General features: G+C 38.6%; 2 protein-coding genes across 3 annotated transcripts in view; both read right to left on the bottom strand.

Annotated features, from left to right (window-relative positions):
- The window catches only part of LOC102293026 (frizzled-3), a 31,896-nt gene extending 14,402 nt beyond the window's left edge, over nucleotides 1-17,494 (bottom strand). Inside the window, exons 1-2 of one of the 2 annotated variants that reach the window (XM_005915043.3) lie at nucleotides 17,214-17,494; nucleotides 15,443-16,290 (exon numbers count right to left, since the gene is read on the bottom strand). In XM_005915043.3, coding sequence (XP_005915105.1) covers nucleotides 15,443-15,868 — 426 coding nt within the window. In that variant the 5' untranslated portion in view covers nucleotides 15,869-16,290; nucleotides 17,214-17,494. Of the gene's footprint in view, nucleotides 1-13,033; nucleotides 14,464-15,442; nucleotides 16,291-17,213 lie in introns of those variants that run through there. The other variant, XM_042214227.1, reaches the window with a different exon arrangement.
- Nucleotides 17,495-18,043: 549 nt separating this feature from the next.
- LOC102293708 (keratinocyte-associated protein 3) lies at nucleotides 18,044-22,324 on the bottom strand. Its single transcript, XM_005915046.3, has 6 exons — nucleotides 22,016-22,324; nucleotides 20,456-20,640; nucleotides 19,775-19,834; nucleotides 19,474-19,671; nucleotides 19,215-19,349; nucleotides 18,044-18,964 (listed from the first exon to the last, which is right to left on the bottom strand). The coding sequence occupies exons 1-6, from the start codon at nucleotides 22,026-22,028 to the stop codon at nucleotides 18,893-18,895; spliced, it is 663 nt and encodes a 220-aa protein (XP_005915108.1). The 5' UTR covers nucleotides 22,029-22,324; the 3' UTR covers nucleotides 18,044-18,892.
- Between the last annotated feature and the right edge of the window lie 160 nt (nucleotides 22,325-22,484).

Below are 22,484 nucleotides of genomic sequence, written 5' to 3' on the forward strand. Positions count from 1 at the left end.
ACAAGATACAAAAACAAAATGTTCCCTGTAGCTGCTTCACAGACAACAAGCAAGAGGAATTTTGAATCATTCCTCCCCCACAAAACTGTTTTAGTTCATCATGTCTCAATTAAGCTGCACTATTTAGGTCATCCAGCAGCATCGTAATTGGTTTTAGGTCATTGCTTTAGCCTGGGTACTCCAAAATATTAATTATCTTTGTCAATCATTGTGTCGATTTAGTTGTGTACTTTGAATAATTGTTTTTTTTGCATCACACAATCTCTCCTAAGCTTCATACACTGTCATACACATCATACACTGGTGCCCTGACTCTCCCCTGTAAAACGTCTGGATACAATTTTAAATTGCTGTTCCTTTAGACTCTGACCTTGACACTCCTTTCATAATGCTTCACTGTCAGCAGGAGGTGTTGTTCATAATGTGCATTGGATTTTTTCCTCCAAGCACAGCACTGCACATTTCAGTTCTACTTCTTTGGCTTGCTTTGTGGGATAGCAGTCATTTCCTTTATGCTGTCTTTCCATTAAAATCAATCCTATTATTCAGTGTCTTTTCTTATAGACAACAGGAACAAAGGTTTCTGTAGATGTCAATGCAGGTGTTTTTTAGGGTAACCTCATTTGGAAGCAACGCTCCTGCAGTTTGCTATTTGCAGTTTGTCCTTTGCTAGGGTTTATTAACATCCAGGTATTTAAAAATATTTCCTGATATTTTTTTTTTTTTTTAAATTGTTATGTAACCTCACAATGCTGCTTCTTTAAACGTTGTGATCAAGACACCCTTTTTATGAAAAGAGCAGATACATTTAAGTATTGACTTTCTTTCCAGCCCTCAATGTGAGGGAAAAAACAAACAAACAAACAAAAAAAACCAAAACAAAAACAGGAAATTAATGTTTATGTACTTGATTTTCAATTAACTTTGATTAACTAAAGTAATAAAACAATTTCAGACTGTGTCTTCTATATTTGTGAATTACATGAAGATCAGATCACACTTGAACACTTGTGAATTATAACTGGAGATGTGCAAAAACATTTTATGCTCAGTCCCTAAAGGTTTTTAAAAAAAACTGACACAGCAGTCACTAGATGAATTTAAAATATTGTAATGAATAATCAAGGCTAATGTAGGTTATAAAAAATTACTGTGTCCAGTAAAGAACATAGTTGAACAAAACGTATAGCTTAAAAAAAGTCTACAGTTATCAAATGGTCACCAAACATAATTCCAGAACCCCATCCATCATGCAGTACTTCAATTTGACATCTCCCCCACACAGCTTTAAAATGGTATGAATGCTGGTTTGACCTCAGTCACAGAGTATCTGTATTTGTGAGAAACATTTTAACATTCACAAATTTGGCTTTCATCATAGTCCTTAGTGCAGCATGAGTGCCGCTGAACCAATGGCTGTGCATGGGAAACTTATGCTTTCTGAATTTGTGGCACCCCCACTGGTATAGTTTAAAGTCCCTAAAATCAAATATAACAATATTTTTAATTTAAACTGTACATTACAGTCTTAACAGTAAGAACAACATGCAGAATTTAGCCATCCATCAAAAACAGACAATGGTGGGGAAAATCAATTAAAAAAAAAAAAAAAAAATCACATGTTGACTGTATGTGTGTGAGCAAGTGCTCGGGACAGGCAACTTTGAGTATTCACAAAGAAAAGAATGAGAACCAGAGTGGGTTTTTGAGCAAAATAAGAAAAAAGGCCCCTGACTGTTCCACCTCTTTTTCAATAGAGGGATTAAGTTTCTTTCTCTTTACTCCCTCTCTCAAAAGAAAGCCGGGGGAGGGAGAGGGAAAGAAATGAAAGGAGACTAAAAAAGCTTCGGAAAGAAAAAAAGAAAGAAAGAAAAAGGAAAAACAGAGAAAGAAAGAGGCATGTGATAAACCTTCACCTAATGCAGGCAATACTTTTGGTAAACAGCAGATCGACAGCAAAAACTAATTTAAAGATGTAAGTGAAAGAAAAAAAAAAGACAAAAGTGCAAAATCAAAAAGTAGGAAAAAATATAGGATTGAAGGGAAACTGGAATCTTTATAGCTGATCAAAGCACTTCCTTCCTCAAGCTCACCAACCAATCATGTCCCTTGGGAAGGAAAAGGGGCTTACCTGGTGAATGCACGGCAAGAAAGCTCAATAAAATGGTGACAATGTGTTATATATACATTATATAAACTTCTGCCTTAGGCTACTGAAATATGAAGCTCATGGTCCATGGTCAAAAATTTAGAGCCATTACATATTTCCGCTTTTCTCATTTATTTTCCTTATGATACACTAACATGTCTTCTGTAAATGATACACAATCAGATGGTGAGCTGCTTTGTGCCCTTACATTTTTCAAATATCTTAGCATTGTTCTACCACAATGTCAATAAAGCTGGCCTTACCACAACTCATTACAAACGAGTTAACACCCTTGCCGTCCAATATTCCCAACTGGCCATTCAACTAATTAAATTTGTTTTCGTTGCCCAACTCCCTTTTTTTCCTTACTTTTCCTCTCCCCCTCCAAAGCAGCCAAGAACAGTTAACTGGAAACAGGATTCTTATCCAAATATGAACATTTGGTTTTTGGATCTCTAATTTCTTTGAGTAGTCAGTTTAGCCAGTCTATGTGTGTGTGCGTATGTGGATTTTGTAGAAAATCCAGTTAGCCAACTTTGCAGAAACTCAGACACTTCGTCAACTGTTGAGGGAGGGGTAGAGGGAAAAGAAAAAAAAAGTGGAATGGGAAAAAGAGCGGCGGTTTCTCGGTGGATTAGGGAGTCAAATGGATTGGAAAGAGTGTTTAGAGTGTGAGAAGCCCAGACGAACACACGCACACTTCCTGAAACTGTCACCAGCTTTGTGTTGTGGTCAAATCAAGGTGACAGGCTGGTGAGCAAAAGCCTCCAATGAAGTGGCTTCTGAACTGGCAAGTAATGCTTTTTTCTAACCCCTCCCCCCAAATACCCTATACTTTTATATAGGGTCTAATTTAACCTTCTGACATGCGTGACTAACAAATGCACAATAATTAATTTAGTTCTTAGCTTACACAAAGAGTTTTGTTTTTCCCCCCGCCCTCACCACAGAATAGTTATATTGGGATACATAATGCTCAATAACAAGCTTTTAGATATTAATCGTGATGGCAAAAAATTGGTTACATGGCTGTTAAACCCAGAAATATCTAATATTAATGCATTTTTACATTTAGTAATAAATTCTCTAAGAAACTTGTAGATTATATGTTTTACTGATGTGTCATTTTTATACGCACTTTCTCTATAAAGCCACCTCAATCTGCCTGTAAATTAACAGTACTAAAATGCTGATCTTTTGATGCACTGCTAGAAGATATGACTTCTTTCACCTCTGATGCACGAGAGGGAATTTAGAGAAGACAAATCAAGCTTTTGCCTACTAAACCTTAGCAAAGCCCATCTGGACACATCACCATCACACGCTCTGGATTCCCTTTCCTTCCTCTCTTCCAATCTCTGTCTCACACACAACTCACTCTCAAATGAGCCAGGCAGGCCCTGCAGCACAAATTGCTGTCAGACCACATCGGCTCTACTTCCATTAGCCATCTTAAACATAACATCCCTGCAACATCCCCACTCCACTAAGCTATGAGAACTAAATCGTGTATTTCTCTCCTGCTTACTGCGGGAACTAAAAAGCTCCTGTTTGCGTCAGCCTCTCTTCCTGCCACTTGATCCCTCCACATACTCAAGACTGTTAACAGCATCCTCCTTTAATGCTCCCATACATTAAAGCCAATCACACTGTCTCTCTTGCTCTATTGTGCAAGAGAAGTGCATTATTGCAGTTCACAGTCACGTAGACTACATACTCCCTCTCCTTGTATCAGCTCATCTCCTGTTTTCTTACTGACGCCTAGTTTTTCTCCACTTTTACCAGACAGAATTAATCCCATAGCTATCTGATAAAAATGTACGCGTGATTAATGCGTTCATAAAGAAATCCACACACACAGTCTCTCTGCAGCTAAGTCCCTGCTCCCTCTCTTCTTTCACATGCTTGTGAGAGACGCAGGCGTTGGCCATGAATAGATGAACTGCACGCACTGTGATGCTCTCCTCCCTAATCTCTGAAAAGACAGTTAAAGAAGGGGCAGCGTTCTCTCACACCCTCTCCTCTTTTCATTCAGTTGTTCGTTTATCCATGTCTATCCGTCATTCGCTCGGGAGGACCAGACAAAGCCGCAAATGGCATTCCCCTTCACGTTCACTTCCCCTCCTCCTCTCCTCCCATCTTCTTTCTCCCGTATTCATCTCTTATTTTTCTTGCCTCCCATTTACTCCCTGCAATTATGCTGACACGCACTTGTCCACCTCTACCTCTCCTTTTCCTTTTTTTACTCTTTCAACATCAGCATTCATCGACTCCCCCACCCCCCTTCATTTTATGTTCAACAAAAACTATTTAACCAAACTATAAACATCCAATAGCTCCTCTGTGTGAATAATCCAGTGGTGCACATTCCTTGATTTCTTTTCAATCAACCTGCTAACATTTTATTGTAATGTGCAGGAAAAGGTGCTAAATTATTTATGCCTTGCACAAGATATGTCGGCGCAATCAATAAACATGGATTTAAGCATTTTCTATCCACTTAAAACCTCAACAATCTTTAAATGTTATATTCATATTTATATTATAGCCATATATATATAAAATATATATATGGCTGTTTCTGTATATTTATATTGACAGAAACAGTCATGTTTTGCTCAATTTCTTTATCCACAGCTTTTCCTACTGTAAACTTATAACAAATTCCCATCTCACTTACAACAAATTAGATGAGACAAAACACAACACTGTCTCTTTCTGAACATGGTGAACAAATTTCTTGCAAGACAAACTGAGAAGAAGAAAAAGGAGTAGACACATCTTTCATATAATCAGCTGTTGGAAAGGGTTACTGGTATTACCTATGCTAAGAAGAGATCCATTAAATTATCTATGACACAGTCTAAAATTACTTGAAATTACATCTTTCTTCAGTGATGTCTAGCAAAGGCAGACATGGCTGACTGGAGAAAGAGAAAATTATGGGTTGTCTTTGCCTTATGCATTATATTACCGGCAACTGCTGTTTCATTAGTGTGGGTGGAGCGACGCAGCTACACCATGTTTCTCAGTGATTACACTGCTCTGACTGTAAACATCACAGATTTTTAAGACTTCCGATGACTCGTCCAATCTTCAAAGACAAATAGCACTCCAGGGCAATTTGTATTGTTCAACCAAATGACTTAGCTACAAGTATGAATCTCCAATTTCCTCCCTTTTCCCTGTTATTTGCAGTCCTTCCCCTCCTTAGTTTATTTTAGAGCATGCACTCATCTAATTTCCCTCTGCTCCCTTCCTCTGCCTGCCTGTCTCCCTCCATTCCTCCCTTTCCTTCTCTGCCTATTTAACTACCATGGCAACAGGTGATGTAGAGACTCTCACAGGACCATGTCTCATTGCAGATAATGCAAACACACGTTCACCCACACTCACATTGTGGCAGGACTCTTTCGATCGGCGAACCATCCAGAAAGTATAGCAACGCTCGCACGAGGAGCGACACGGAGAAAGTGTGAAAGTGAGAACAAAAGAAACTGAGAAGCGTAGGAGAGAGGGTCAAATGAAATGATAGAGATGTAGGTGGGGAGCCAAGAGTGTGACAATGGAGCTGAAGCAGATCACCCACACCATCTAAGCCGCCTGTGCATCCATCTGCTACAACTTGCATCTATGTTTTATTAGAGTATGAGAAAAAAAATTTTTTTCTAGCATCTGGATAATCTTTGATATTTTTCAGAACATATACATTTGAATAATATATTTCTATACGTGTATATATTTAAAACAATACATTTTGAAGTTCATGTTTAGTGTAATAAATTATTTTCATTATGAGGCATCTGTATGAGCATTCCTCAGAGTGCAATTAAATCACATAACTACATAAAAACCTCTGTTAATATCCTGTTTCATGAACGCCCTGTGTTTATTTTAAACTACCACACCAGAGGAAAAACCATTGTTTCTTTGTTCACTGCCTTCATTTGTTCTGTTTACTATTGTTTTCAGTGCATTTTTTTTATTAATTAAAAAAAAATGTACATGAGAACACCACATAGAAGCAGAAAAAACAATAATGATCACAGCACAGGTATATTGATTACAAGTGATACAGCAATGTAAAAGACGCTGACCTCTAAAAGATCCTGGAAAAATGAGAAGAAGGAGCGGAAGAGGGATTAACTTGGTATCGGATTGAGTGGAATTTTGTGGTTGAAAATACAGCAAACAGAAGTGCAGTGCAAGTTATTGCTTGTTAGCATTAGTATGTGATCTTAGAACATGCTTTTTTAAAAATTATTTTATACCATTCAGTTTTTAAAAAGTGCGCATCAAAAAAGGCTACAATTTTTTGTAGGTTGGTAGTTCTATAGGCAGCAATACACACAAGCGTACTTTTTATGACAAAACATGGTAGAATGTCTGAAAAGCAGTTCAGTTGTTCTTTATAGTTACAAAACTATTCAATAATCCTGTATATATTTTATGTATAAGAGCTATTTTTGGAGGATTGAGAGCTGAATGTGGCTCACATAAGTGCACAATTAGTAGCGCTAGAGCTTTTAATGCTGACCTGCAGTGAGCTGAAAACACTAGAGCTGCCTCGTGTTGAGTGGCTTTGCGTGAGAAAGGGATCAATGCTGGTGTGTTTGTGTATGTGTGTATGTTAGTGTGAAGCTGGGTTAAAAATCTCTCGCTAGTTGCACACACACATTTCCACACACAGTTCTGTAGCTGGGTCATGCATTCAGATTAAGTCCATAAGACATGGATAACCTATATTAATGTGTTTCCAAGGGAAACATGTCAACTGAACTGATAGACCTCAGTACAGAACCCACACACAGAAATAGGATGATGTGCACTGAGGCATATATGCAGTGGAGGAGATGGATTAACAAACCATGCAAGTACCCCAAAGCTGATATTACATAATCATCTGGAAGGTCTGGAAGAAACAACAGATGGTTGTCATAAACATGGAAAGAAAGGGAGAGAAAGATGGATTTAAGGGGGAAAATGATTTTATATGTTTTAGCTTATTACAGATTACACTATTGCCTTTTTTATTTTTATGAAAAGAACAAAATCATTATAAAAATGTAAAACCTTATGGTAAAGGTAATAGAAGTCCTTTAAAAAAAGAATAATAAATGTTAGGCAATACGGTTTTCTTTTTTTTTTTTTCTTGCCTGATACTTTAAAACTTTTTCAGCTTCATTTTAAAACAGCATTATTGGTGTAACACACAGACAATGTTATTAGGTTAAGGAATTCAAACAATTATGGTTCTTATTTTCATTGCAAAAATCTGTTTTACTATATTTACAGCAGGGTACAGAGCAGCGTTTGAGAAACGGGAAAATCTCTCCAATCTCTCCTTAAATCTTTCTTTACAAAGCATTGTGAGGCATTGTGAGGGTGAATAAGCATAGTGGAAGCTATGTAGATGGGAACATTGTGCCAAAAAACAGGGCCAGGCAGTGCCTTTGTTCTGCACATAAATAAATGATTGCTTCATTTAGGCTGGTGGCTTCAATAGACTGTCAGAACAAGCAACATAATCAAGTGTTCAATTGAAACAAACAGGAACTTTTAAACTGAATGAGGACCTGTCTCTCTCTTGGGGAGTGAATAGGGTAATAAGCCTCTTCAAATGCTCTGAACATGCACACACTAACACACACGGCATAGCACAAACTCAACCAACCCATCACATTCTCACAAACACACTTCTATAACAACTAATTCCCTCTTTCGTATTCACATATGCACAAAGTTAAAAAAAAAAAAAAAAAAAAAGCTCGCACTTAAGCACAACAAGCCTCCAACTCACTAGATTTGGCATGCACACACACACTTTCTGTTGCAGGGACCTGGTAGCCCCAGTGTGGTCGTTCTTAAACAGAGCAGTCTTATTTTGAACGACAGGACCCCATGGTGAGAGAAACACAAACAGCGGAGACAGTAGAGTCTAAAGTCTTTACACAACCCGTCACTCTGTCAGAATTTCCCTCCATTTAGTTTCTGACATTCTCTTTCTGCTCTACTGCCCCACATATTTTCTTCTTTTAACCCTTTATCCCTTTCTTCTACCTCCAGTTCTTTTGGTGACCTCAACGGATTAAACTACCTCTGCAGCACGCATGCGCCCAAATGTTTGCCCACCACATCTGAGTTTAGGGTATCATGATAAAGGTGTAAAATGGGAATTTAACCCCACATGGATGCATGTATATAAGCATTAGATCATTTCAAACTGGCTGCCCTCCTGAACTAGGTTATAAAACAAAGGTGTTGTTGTGGTATAGGAAAAGCTCTTAAGCATCTTTTCGTAATAATTAAGTATGCAAAGACCTGCTTGTCACTTCATCATATTCACACTATTGTTGCCTTTGAGCTTACAACTGACCTCATGCTTGAATATATGTTTTACAGGTTACACAGAATATATTAACAACCCAAACTCCAGTCAAATAGTAGTTCTTAACATTGTTGGACATTTTTTAAATACCTGTCTAAATAAGCTGGATTCAGCAGTGGATTAAAAGGAATTCAGTGCTTAGCAACGAGTTTAGGAAAACTATTCAGCCTCTCTCTCTTCTCAGTCTGAATGCTGCATAACCCTGAGGAGTGAAAAAAAACAACCCAAAAACGCTCCACCAGCTTTTATCGGTAATACGTTTAAGATGTCAGCACTAGTTCATAAATGTCATTTGCTGTAGCAAAGAAAAGTGACTACTGGTCAGTTGCATACTAAGAAGAGTCTAATAAAACTGAAGTAAATAAAAACAAGTTCTCTGCCTAAAAGTGATTTCTCCAAAATGCATGATTTTGTGGTGTAAACCTATTAGGGATCAATAAAGTATTCTGATTCTGATTCTGATTAAACGACCAATATAACTTTGCTTTAGATGCACTATGCTATACTGTAGAGTAAAACAAGGCCTTCTTTAAATCTCTCTTAAAATTAAATATATCGAATGATATTGGATGAGCTTTACTAACGTAAAAGTGATTCTATACAACAAGAACAAAAAAGAAAATTAGATGATGTAAGTAGGAGGATAAGAAATAATTTATCCCAAAAGCTTGAAATTACTTTAACGTCAATAACTAATAACTCAATAAAACAAATGCAATATCACAGAATAAAACAGGGCAGACAGGGGTCAATTATAATAAATTAAATAGCAATCAATATCAATTTTATTGATATAGCAACAAATTACAATAGTAGTCGCCTCAAGTTGCTTTATTTTGAAAAGGTAAAGACCCTACAATAATAGGACAGAATTAAAAGTTAAATAGGTATAGTAGGTATGAGGCGATAAAGATTTTCTGTTGTTGTGGCACTGGAGCTGAAACTGATGTTAGATTAAGTGTTTAGTGTGCAGAAGGTCTACATTATCCATTAATTATCCATAGCCATTCACCACAGCCACGGCCATTTGATGACCTCTGTGTCAGGCAGTGTGTTGATTCATGCAGCATCAGCAATGACAAGTTCCCCCAGTGAGTTAACATGGATGTTTTCCAACAGCTAGTAATTCAATATTCAGACCTCAGAAACACTAATTCTTAGTAACATCTCTGTGATTACACTGAATTTCAGTGGCAACTAGAGCAATCACTCCACATTTATTTTTACCACTCAGAATAATGTTCTATGTCACCCTAAAAATCCCGAAGCCAGGTACAGTCACACTCTGGTCTGGCAATTTGTGAGTGTGGCAACATGAAGCACAGTCAGCTGCACGCACTCTGCTCCTTCTTCTCACCGTGCAATTACTGACTATGTTATAAAATAACAAAAATGCCGGACTGAGTGTTTTGACATTTCTTGTTTTAACTTTACATTTAATAAAAAAAAGAATCATTTTGATATTAAAAACTGCTGATAGACGTGAATGACCTCTGACCTAAATTCCATCAAAATTAAATGCAAAACTAATAACTTGAAGGGTAACTCTCTGATCAAGCATCAGAGAGACATCTGAGCTCTGACGGCCTCAGGCACAGCAGTTGTATTATGAGGCATAGTTATTTATTTATATATATAACAAAAGATCTGTTTCATGGCTAGCTCAGTTTTCTTTAGCTGCAACCAAACATCCTCTCTGTCATGCCACCTTTCTTTACATCCACAGCAGATATACTATATACAAATCAACATAAAGTCTGTAGAGATAATATAGTTTTAACCCACTTTGCAGTGTCATAGTTTCCATGTCTGAAAGTAAGGAGGATGTGCTTGGGTAAACGAGAAGACATCCATGGGCCGTCCAATCTGTTATGACCACGCAGACTTGTCAATGCAGAAATGCACTAAAATTCCCCAACAATTTACGTCTCCTCCGAGTGTGCATAAAAACAGTTATGAAAACAACTATTCATCTGTGGTGTCCACAGCTGTCCCCCTGTATGTCCACAAGCAAATATAATCCCAGCCTTGACTGCTTCAGTAAGGGGATCTGGTGGGTCTGTTATGGGATGGTTCCACTTGTCCCCTCAATGTGAAGGTTCGCTGGAAAGCAAAATGTTTTTCTAACTGATCACTTTCATTTAATAATGAAACATTTCTATAATGGTGGAAGTAGTCTCTTGCAGATTATCAATGCCCCCTACATAGAGACAGAGTGTCAAAAAAGCCTTAATATGTAAAGCCAGAATTTGAACTGCCCTTCATAGTCACTACTGCTCAACCCAGTTAAAAACCTAAGGATGGTCGGGTAGTGACTTCATCACTGGTGCAATGAAGCAGCTCGGGCAGCAAATGGTAACCCAACACCTTACTAAGATTGCAGATGTTGTTTTTTCCTGTAATTTATAACGTGTCTGTAATTTTAGGGAGACTTTTTCAGGAAATAAATCTCCACTTTTAAGGAAAACCCCAGATTAAGTTAGAGCCATGTTATCAGTTTCCATCTCTTAGTGATGATACTCAATCCCTGTGATGTCATATGTCTGAACTGTGTCTAACATGCACAGACCTCAAGTACCACATCCTCTGGGAGCCCTATCATGCTGCGGCAGATGGACAGTATAGATTGGATTCCTAAGTGACAATGCAGACACAAAAGCATGGAAACATGTGAGCGCATGCAACAACACTCCCAATGAAATATTTTCATTTGTTACCCAAGCACCCTTTTCCCATTTTAAAATTCATCTCCTTACTCTTAAAAAAACCCCTCCTTATATTCTGACTTTCCCATCAAGTTTGATCATGTTTAATTGACTATTGTGGCAGATGGGATGGCCGACGGTCTGTGGGACTCAATGTCATCATTGTGGAACTGAGCGAGAGATTAGCAGTTAGTTAGCACTAGTGAGAGATGACAGCTGGCACGGTTAACCTCCCCTCTTTCTGCCTCTCTCTCTCCCCCTCTCTCACACACACTCAAACAGGAAATGCTGGAGTTGAATCAGCCCTTAGCCAGGCTCAGCAATTATACACATGAAACATACTGATCAGTACTTAGAACTTGTCAATGAAGCGCTAAATAAATGTGTCCTGGATTTATCATGAACACATTCTGGGAAGATCCTTTTACGGCTTTGCTTTTAACTTAAAAAGGAAGGAAAAGGTTATATTTTCAGCGTCGATCAAGTCTCCAGACTCTCCGAATGTACAACAGAGGACCATTTCAAATACAAAAATGTCTCTGAAATCCAGCTCTGTGACTCAGAGAAGCTTGACTGACAACAGACAGGATCATAACATGACAGTTCACTGCTTGTCTGCTTTGCAAGAAAGCCAAGACACGAAAGCTTTGCCACTGAGGCAGAGAAAACATTCATCATGTGATTTGACCCGAAAAAATGACTACAACAGCTGCTTAGAATGGCTCCAGTTTCATTAAGGCATCTGAAGTGCTTCACGCAGCTTTGGCAGCAGTTGTTTATTTTACATTTTGTTACAAGAAAAAAAAAATCCCAAATGGACACACACCTGATGATGCTTCTTAATGAATCACTTCTACTTGTCCAGTTATTAAATAATTTCTGAACTCTTACAAAAGCCTGAAACCAGAACTAGTTCTGGTCGTCTAATCTTTGTTAAAATGTACTGATACTATGCAGGAAGGAAAATGCCAAATTAGGCAGATACTTGAGCCTTAAAACCTCTTCAAGTGCCAAAAAAGACCCCCAGTTTTCTCTTTGGTCTTTGCAGTTTGTTTGCCAGAAGGATTACACAAAAGCTACAAAGTTACATTTCACAAAACTACTTGGAGTGGTGAAGCATAGGCAAAAGAAAGAGAAACCCAATAAATTTGGTGTAAAGCTGGAAAATGGTAAACTGGCCCAGGGATTCTCTCTTTAAGCATCCTTTTAGTATAAATATAATTATGCAGACAAAGAACATTCATGTGTTTACCCCACTGTTTTGCTGCTGGTGAACAGCTGCTTGAGAGCAGAAAGTTCAACTAATAATGCTATAACACAAATGGCAGGGTAATTTAATCATCCCAGTAAGGGTTTTCTTGGAAAAGAGAAAAGCTGTAGTGGCTGTAAGGTATGTGGGCACTCAAGAATCTGCAGAAATTGTGTTTATTACTTCAAATTTTAAGAATTTCATAGAGTCTGTAAAATGACTTAATGTGCCAACACGTTATAGCTTTCAAATAAGGATGCCAGCATTGGAACAATAGGAACATTTGAGGAGTGGAAATGCAACACAAAATTCACCATCAAGTTCTGGTACTCCAGTTTTATATATCACGATACTAGACTAACCAAAGCACACAATCAAAAATTGTAATCACTACCAAATAAAGTACAAATGCAATTTCAAGATGGCTCACAAACTGAGCACTAACACACATGCCCATAAACACCAGCATATGCATATATATCCCTGTGAGCACACACGTTTGTATTATGCAGCCAGTGTCCAACGAGATATTATTAAATTACCTCCAGGGATCCCACCAGGACTACCATGCCTGGTCACAGCAGACCAGAGAAGGGAAGCTAACAGGGCTCATGTTGCTACTCAACCATCTTCAGAAAGCTGTCTCTTCCATGACTGCAGGGAGACTGAGGGTGTCAGTTACTTGGCTCCTTCATCTGGGTCAAATCAAGTTCAACAACAGACGCTTCTCACAATCTTTAACACAGCATGTTTTGACATGATGCTTGGGAGTTGACTTGATATAAACAGTTGCATGCTCCTTAATGTGCTGAATGAATCCTATGACTGTAGGAGTATTAGAATCCATTCAAAACACATTTCTGTCAATCCAGAATAAAGCTGTTTTTCCTAATCCCCTTATTCTTTTAAAGAGAAATAACAAGCGTATGACAGCAGCGAGTCTGACGGTCTCATGCACAACATATCCTGACATAAAATACACCAGAAATCCCTTTCTTTGATCTAATATTAAGAGGGCAAAACAGAGAATTTGGGCTTGTGCTTTTGCCTGACATTCATCTTGTTTTGACATGGGAAAATATTAACTAAACATGAACTAAAAATAAAAATCCCCAAAGATTAAACATGCAAAAAGCACAGCCAGCATAGGCCTTCTTCAAATTCATCTGCTTTTCAACAGGGGTAATTTAATACGCCAACTATGAACAGCTGGAGGCAGATTTAATTCAACTGATTGTATGCATTACTGTTCCATGTTTTTAAACCACAGACCACCAGTTGCAAGGCAGCCAAAACATGGGTAAAAGTATGCCAAACAGCACGTGTAATGGGATTTCATTCTACAGCCCTGGAAATTTGTAAAAACCCCAAACCGACCAAAGGACTGCAGAGTATAACGACTTGGCCTGAATTTTCCCCTAAAAGAGACTTGAACATGTCTATAAGGATTTTACCTTTTTGTTTGCAGTAAATTATCCTTTTCATCATTCCTCTTTTTAACAGGGAATTACTAAGCAGCACTAAAGTAATTTAATATACCCAAACAAGTCCACATCCCAAGTACAGTGGTATATGTTGCCTGTGGTACTAAAAAAAAAATAGTTGCTACAAGCAAGTAATTGTGTAGTCACCAAGAAACACCTTTCTTGCTCTTCGGGAGTAACAAAAGAGTAGGAAAGGGAGGTAACACGATACAGATGGATAGTGTGAGTCTACTATTGCTCTCAGACAGTGTGTAACACAGTACTCTTTGCCACTCTATTGCTTAAAACCGATGCCCTTAAACAAAGAAGTATTTCTTTGGAAATAAATTCCATAACCACCATATTGAAATATATTTTATTGCTGCTAATTATGCCTGTATGATGTAAGGAAAACTTTGTAATGGTGACATGATTCTCATTATATATAGTGTGCATATTAGCTGACCAGTTTGTATGTCTAACTGATCCCAAACATTGAAAAGCCTATAACAAGTGAATTAAAAAAATTAATTAAAAAAATAAATAAATAATTTTATATATATATATATATATATATGAAAAAAAATGTGAATGCATGGAGCGTGTGAATGAAAATTACTGCTCTTATTCACTGCATTTTAGACTGCATTTTGCAAGGTGTTTATTGAGAATGTTTATACTGACAGGACAATGAAAATAAGCTGTATTGGTTAGCAGTACAGCGGATCAGATAGCACCTTTTGTCTCTCAGCTACTACTCAGAGTGCCTGTGTGACAATGCAATATGCATTCATCATCTGTCTCTACGTGGAACGGCTTTCAGTACTGTCCAGAGTACCTGTGTGTTACTGTAGCTGGATGATAAAGGAAATAGGTAAATTGCACAACTGTTTTTGGTTCACAATTTGGGTAGAGTTGTGTTTGCAAATAATGCACAATTTTCCTTTATACTTTGATTAAGGAAATAAAAATCATTAAATTGCCTGGGAACACCTCGGGGTTCCCCAAGAGGAGCTGGAAACATTGATTGTGACAGGAACATCTGCACAGATCATTTAGCCTGCAGCCATCTGACTCCAGATAAACAGTGAAACATGGAAGATAGATGGATGAATAAATAAACTGCCCAAGTTGGTTTGTTTCACTGACCATACAAAAATACCTTGACAATGATGCTCATTATACTGTGTGTGAAATCCTTTTGTCCTGAGCCTGACATCACACCACAGTGTGAAACTACCAGCTGTTGCTTTGTAGCCATTTAGCATTTTACACCTTGTCAACAAGACCTGTGCTACATGTTAGGACAATCTATACCAAAAAAAAAAGAACCCCCCCCCCCCCCCCCCAAAAAAAACAAACAAAAAACAAAAAAAAAATCATGTAATCTCAAATCTCTAATTTACTGCATCAGATAACCAATTTCCCTGTGTATTGTGACACAAATGAAGGACTCTCACACACAGACACACACATATATAAGCATACCTCCATTGCTAGTGCAGCAGTCTGCTGGTCATAGTGGTTCAGAAGATTGGGCATGAATGTTGTGTTGTAAGGCAGATCCTGGCACATTCTCAGTCTGATGGGCTCACAGGTAAACTCACTGTGGCTCTCGATGGACTCCACATGAATGGCATAGGCAGGTGTAACCAGGGAGAAGACCAGCAGGAAGACAGGCATGAAGAAATAATGGATTGGAAACCTTAGTATGCAATCAGTCGTTGCAGTTTTTGGAAAGGTGTTTCTTACATATCCTCTTCCAAGAGGTGTTTGCATCTTAAATGTAGACATTTCTCCACAGCATCTCAGAGCAATGATATTATAATGCAGTAAACCATTACACAGGCAATCTGTGAAGGAATTAGGTCCATTTTTTGTCCCAGTAGTGGTGCTAAAGCAATAGATCCACATTAGAGAACGAAAAATCCACAAAATGGGTACGCTCCTGTATGGTGCTGCTCTTTCTCACAGTCTTCACATTTGCCGGCAACTGTTGTATGTGCTCTTCTGGATCTGAACTGTCACTTAAAAATCATTATATGATTTTCCTCCACCTCCTGATGGTTCCATTGTCAAAAACAAATCCCACCTCCAAACGGAGAGTATGTCCCACTCTCAGCCTTCTGCTGGAGGTCTCTTTTATTCTTCTTTCGCCCTTGAAAATGTTCAGCTTCTTAATTCATTTCCAGACACATTTCAAAGAACAAACCAACCCTTTCTATGACAAATAACATGGAATTGTTTTGTTGTTGTTTTTTTAATTCATTAGCCAGAGAAAATTTTGTTATTTCAAAAATAAATTGCCACACTGGTTTAGATCCATCAAGCAGGTCCTGCAGAATAAAAACACAAAGATTTTAATTAAAATCTGGTATTGTCCCTCACCAGCCACACCCTACTCTATACAAGCGTCGAGGTTTAAATATCTCATAAAATCCACTAATATGTGCAGGATTGTTGTGTTTTCCTGACACAATGAGTGATAGTATAATTTAGAGATAGTGTCTTGGCTTGTCTCTGTGTTTTTAGTGCTTTTCGTCTATGAGTGTTCTGTCAGTGTGTTTACGCTGCAGACAACTGAAAACACGTTCAAAGCAAACCTCGGTAGTTACTCTCGTTCAAAGCCGCTAATGCGAACGTTACACCTGCAGAACATCTGACACTCCCCCCGCCCCCACTGCAGTGTTTGTGAGAGGTTGGCCGGGCAACAGTAACGCACACCTGCGATGTTTCACACGCGCACACAGTAAACTTCAGACACGCATCATTCAAATAAAGCAGAACCCAGCATCGCGCCTTTTAATTCGCACGTGCGTGAATTGCTCCCAGTCGGTCGTTAGGCACGAGCTAACTTGCTTCAACGCTCATAGCTAGCTAGCGTTATCGCTATTAAATTGGTAACTACTTCAAGCGAACACCTGTGTAACCGTGGGGCACTGCCCTTAACGTTAGCTTCCTTCTCCTCCACGCCGGGTGGAAAAGCTGGCTGTTTTTAAGGGGGGAACAAATCTTTAAAGGTGGGCTTCAGTGCGGCATCTTCGCCGCGTTAAGGCAAAGCGCTCACACGGTGGTGACACGCCAGGATCACAGCTTATCAATCCGTTTGTCACCGCAGTGTCTTCAGCCCAGCAGCAGCAGTAGGGCGCTTCCTCTAATTAACGCATTTTCCTTGAAGTCTGCCTGCCTTGCTCGTGAACACTCAATTATGAGTCGGCAGCACAGTTACGGTCTAACATCACAGTAATAAATGATTTACCTTGTGTGTAAAACACCGAGCGGTCCTCTGCTCCACCGGCTCCGTTCACTGCAGCAGCTCGTTTGTTTCCCTGTTTGCAGCTGGTTTGACTGCGGCGCGCAGTCGACATGTCGGGACCGCGGATTCGACGTGACCGCGCAAAGACTCTGCTGACTAAATTGGCCCCACTGGAGGCTGTGCGTGTGGGCTTTCTGCAGATGTAGAACTAAATGGTACAAAACACCTCATGAAGACAGTATGCTAAGTTTAGAAACAAAATGCATTGAAATTTAAAAAAAAATCTGAATTGTAATGAGTTTTTTTTTAAACTGTTGTATTCGCCACAATTCAAACATGAAGCTAACAAACAACAAAGATTATTACTCTTCGTATTAATCTCGTGGTTTCATATAAGCCTATGTGTCCGGTGTGACACACGCAGATTTGTTTTGATTGTATCAGTCAACACAGTGTCAATATTTATCCCCGATAGCCTCAGGATTAGTGAGCTATGATTCCCTTCCACACAATTGAACATGCCAGTAGATTAACCGTTTCATGGTTGATCTGATCTGATCCCCTCTGTCGTTGAGTCAGTGTGTGCAGCTTAGACTGCTGGCCCACATTCTGGCTTTCAGCTCCTAATATAACACTACTTAACATATAACCAGAGTACTGTAAATGCACAAAGACAGTCCAAGCACACAGCTTTAAGTCCACATTATGTTTAATTGATACAGAATAAAGTATGTGTGTGAAATGCATGGGCTTACAAAAATTCTGGACACTACTTAAAATGATTACTGCTTACTTCAAATGTATGACCACCAATAAAAAGTTTACTTTTTAAAAAAAAAGCATACTCAATTTAATCTCACTACAGTTTTAGTTTAAAATCTCTTTGAAACATGTTTTCTCAGAATTTAAGCAAAAAGCTGACAAATAATAATGTAATTAGAAAAAGAATATATAAAAACACTTTATAATGCATATTAAATACAGTACAACCACACCAATGGCATGTTCAGCAAGCAAATAGGGTTCTCCATCCCAAGATGCTCATTTCAGTTACCTTTACAATTATCTTTCAATACAACAAATTTCCAATTTACATAACATCTTCATCATAGGTTTCCAATTTGCATAAACAGCAAGACACCTGCTTTTCTGTGGTCCGCTGAAGGCATCTTAAATGCAGCACAGTGGATTAATTAATCTGTACAAACAGTAAAACACTAAATATATTGCGAAAAGCTATACGTCTCTGAAATAAGCATACATGCTAAAACATACTTGAGTTAATCTAAAAACATTGTTGCTGGTTTTTCCTTCATGAACAAAGGTTTTATCGTATTGGCACACTTAAAACCCAAACAGTCAAGTAGGGGTACAGGACTGAAATCATTCTTTATATCTTACTTTGTACCTGTATATATTGTCTCTTACATTGGCATGAACGCTGAATCCCATCAGTCAATAGGGGTTTTTTTTGTGATGTGTTCACTAAATTAACATTAATTAGGCACACAAAGTGGAGCTGTGAGCAGCCAACTGTAGTAAACTCATTCCATTCCTGCACTACATTACTGGAGTAACACTACCCTAAATGACTGTAGAAGAAATAGTTCAGTCTGTGCAGAGATGCAGTCATGCTTTTTGGGATTTAGCCTTCTTAGATGTGCTTGCTACTTGTTGTTTAGTTACAGTTCGGAATTCGCACGTTCTCCAATCAGGTGTCGGCTGTGAGGAGAGCACTGGGCCTCTTCCTCCAACTAGAACAGAGAATGACACAAAAGACGAGGCATGATGAGACGAGTATGAGCGGTTTTGGTTTTTGCAATATGACAGAGTGAGCGCGGATGTCTACAGGTAGCCTTTATTTAAAGGATGGCTGAGTGAGAAGGAGTAACAATGAATAACTTCTGTGTCAGACTTAGACCAAGTATGTGTGTGTATGTTTGAGTCACACAACAAAGTTATACCCCTCAAGCATATTCATCTGGCCCACACAAAGATACACACCTGCTCTTTGATGTAGTTGTTCTTGCAGGGTGGCAGCCCCCTGAGAGCCAGTCCCACCATGAAGCACCACACTGACAGTCCCACTTCAACTGCCGAAAACACTGCACAGGGGATCCACAGAGCCAGGGTGGTGTCCTGAGAGATGGGAGGTGGTGGAAAGGAGAAAATGTGAGATAAATGTTGATCCTTTCTCATGTCATGCTTTAAAAAATAAAATAAAATCATGTTTTACACTGAGGGAAGGGGACTTCAAACTCACATAGATCCTTGTAGTATCAAATGGACATCGGACACCAATAGGTGACCGAGCATTGATGGGCACCTGTGTGTCACTGCAACCGACCATCAAACCCTTCCCATCGTGGGCAATTGTGACACCAATGGCAAAGAGAAGTCCGACACAACATGCTGCTGAGAGCAAAGCATTCAGGATTGATGCAGTCAGGAGGCCTATTTGCTGAAAATAGATAGTACAAAGAAATTACATATATGAGGGGATGTGCAAAGTGTCAGTGACTGAAGTGATCATATTGGTAGATGAAGTCAAATTAAATTCTTACCACTTTGAGCACATTAAGGTTCCTTGACACCACAATGGCAATAATCCCAGTTGCAATACTCTGTAACATTCAAATCATGAGATAAGATGAGATCAGTCTTTAAGCTTTGCACAGTACAGGGTTTATTAAGTTACCATCAATTAAATGAATGCATTAAATCCTGTAGAAGAAGAACTTAAAATTTAAAACAAACAGGCTCTTTAACAGAAGTTAGGCCCATTATTGAAAAGTAAAAAATATCTGGTAACTTCTACTTCCTGTCTTACTTGTACACTCTTAAAATATGAAAGAAAACAAAGTTAATATCTTCTTATCCCCAACAAGTTTATGTGGTACATGACTGTAATTGTAATGAGGTCTGCCCCGAAGGGACAAGTAGCTGTTTTGAAGAACCGGCTCTCCTGTAATCAGCAAGTTCAGTCTTGATTGCTTAGAAACTTACTCAACACTATCACTGAGGTAAAGTTAAAAAAGAAATAAAAATAAATCACCCGAGTGAGCTTTTGATGTTCTCATGTATCAAACAAGCGGAACTGCTGATATAAAAGTGATAAAAACTTTAAAGTAAAATGTCTTGATGAAGGCAGAAACTCCTGGAGGTTTAATGTCGCTTGGTTCACAACATGCTCATTTGAAGTGCCAAGTTGACTTTAAAACACAAAAAGAAAACCACTGACTCACCAGCAAGCCCGAGGTGACGGAGATGATGTTGGTCACGGTGTATTCAGTAGAAATTTGCTGGCTGGGTTTGGAAATGTGGCGGAGAATGCTGCCATGGACAATGGCGCCAAAGATGAAGTTTATATGGCCGATGATTATAAGGGCCAACCCCTTCCTCATCAGCCTCCTTGGCCCTTTGTCCTTATCTGAAAGTAAAACTTTCGATTACTAACTGGCACGTACAGAAACGTAACAGTGGGTGGTTTGATTGTTAATATAACTTATGGGAGATGAATCTACCTATTCCATACAAAAACAATAGACTTGTTATATCACATAGAAATGCTGTCCAGTCTTGGTTTTGCTAAAATTACAACCATCTCTAGAATGAAACCTACTGTGACACTCAGGCCTGGAGAAAGGCTTCCATCCTGGCTTCCTATACGTTTTAGAATTGATCTTTACAGTTATTTTAAAGCTTGCCTCAGTTTGGCCCCGGGTTACTTCCGCTGACCCCAGATTAGCATACTTGCAGATGACACTTTTGTCATCAGGGCCTCTTGTCTTTAGCCTACCTGAGGATATCAGGCTTGCAGAGTCAGTGACTTCCTTTAAATTGCTTCTTAAAACTCATTCTAACAGACTTAATTTTACATGATTCTATTACATGTGAACTATTTTATTTTCTAGCTAGCAAATTCATTACTTCATGTATATATTCCTTTTGTTGTATGCGTGGCATTCAGATTAAACCTACCCTTTGAGTATTACTCGTCCACAGTTATGTCAGAGAACCTGCTTTTAACTGTAGTATATAAATTATTTACATTTTTTACAGCTTCACAATTAAAAAAATATTTATAAATAAATGACTTGGATAATATGCATACAAAGCCGATAAATCAGTTAGTTAATCAACCTGTCAGCTCTCTCTGGTGGACAAACTAAGTACTTTAATGTTTAATGTTAATGCGGTTTCTTTTGACAAAACAATCTGAGCTAAAACAGCTAACACTGGTGTGGCTGTGCAGCTCTTTGTGTCTCTCTTCACAATGTAATGTCTGTAAAGTCTCACCCATTTTTTTTAACCCTTTTATCGACCCATTTACCTCTTCGTGTGTTTTATACACATGTGGTGAAAACTGCCCCCCTAAAACATTTATTATTATTATTATTATTATTATTATTATTATTATTATTATTATACATTCTGTACGTCATAACAAGTAACGGCAAACAAGAACTGTGAGCGACCACTGGGCCAGAGATTGGAGTTAGCGCGGACAAACGACGTGCTTCCTTTTACTCGATTCTCGATTACTTATTCGAGTTGCCATCACTTCTCTGATTGTTTAAAAAGCCAATTTCCACTATTAATAAGTTAACATAAAGCAATAGAGAAACTGGTGGCTAATATATAGATTAGGCAAACTTTTACAAATGAATCCACACAGCAGCTGTAGGCCTGGTGGTCAGGTATATACCCGCAGGTAAGATGGAAAATAACATCGGGAGGAAGTCGTTACTATGCAGTCTACGGTGGTTTTTACAGCACCTGAATACAATCGCAGGCAAACTCACCAAAAGTGCACATCTCTCAGCAGGGAACGACGTTTTTCTGTGAATAACGTCCAGAGTTTTCGGGCTACAGTTCAACAGCACGATAGCAGAAACTCCAAACCACACGTATGCCCCTATAGTACTTCCTGTATGACGTCACCGATCTCACCTGTGTACAATCTGCACCTCTGTGGACGCGGAAGGGCGCAGCAGTCATTTCAGACTATTCATTGCATCTTTGTTGTGTGTAATTCTCACTAATGATGTATCCGGCACAAAACTGTGAAACTCTGATTCGTAAACGACTCCAAAAACACAAAGTCATGATGCAGTTCACACATTTATTCGTAAGAACCAGTATTCTTTGAAATACAAAATGTAGGAATTTCAAAATATAACCAAAAGCTGGTATCATGGAGTAACTGGCTAAAGCTGCACACCCTGTACAATAACTTATTAACCAGTTTCATCACAAACTGGCTGGAAAGGT

Source organism: Haplochromis burtoni, unplaced genomic scaffold (assembly GCF_018398535.1).
Source record: "Haplochromis burtoni strain Fernald_Lab_line unplaced genomic scaffold, NCSU_Asbu1 Contig_11, whole genome shotgun sequence".
Lineage (NCBI taxonomy): Eukaryota > Metazoa > Chordata > Actinopteri > Cichliformes > Cichlidae > Haplochromis > Haplochromis burtoni.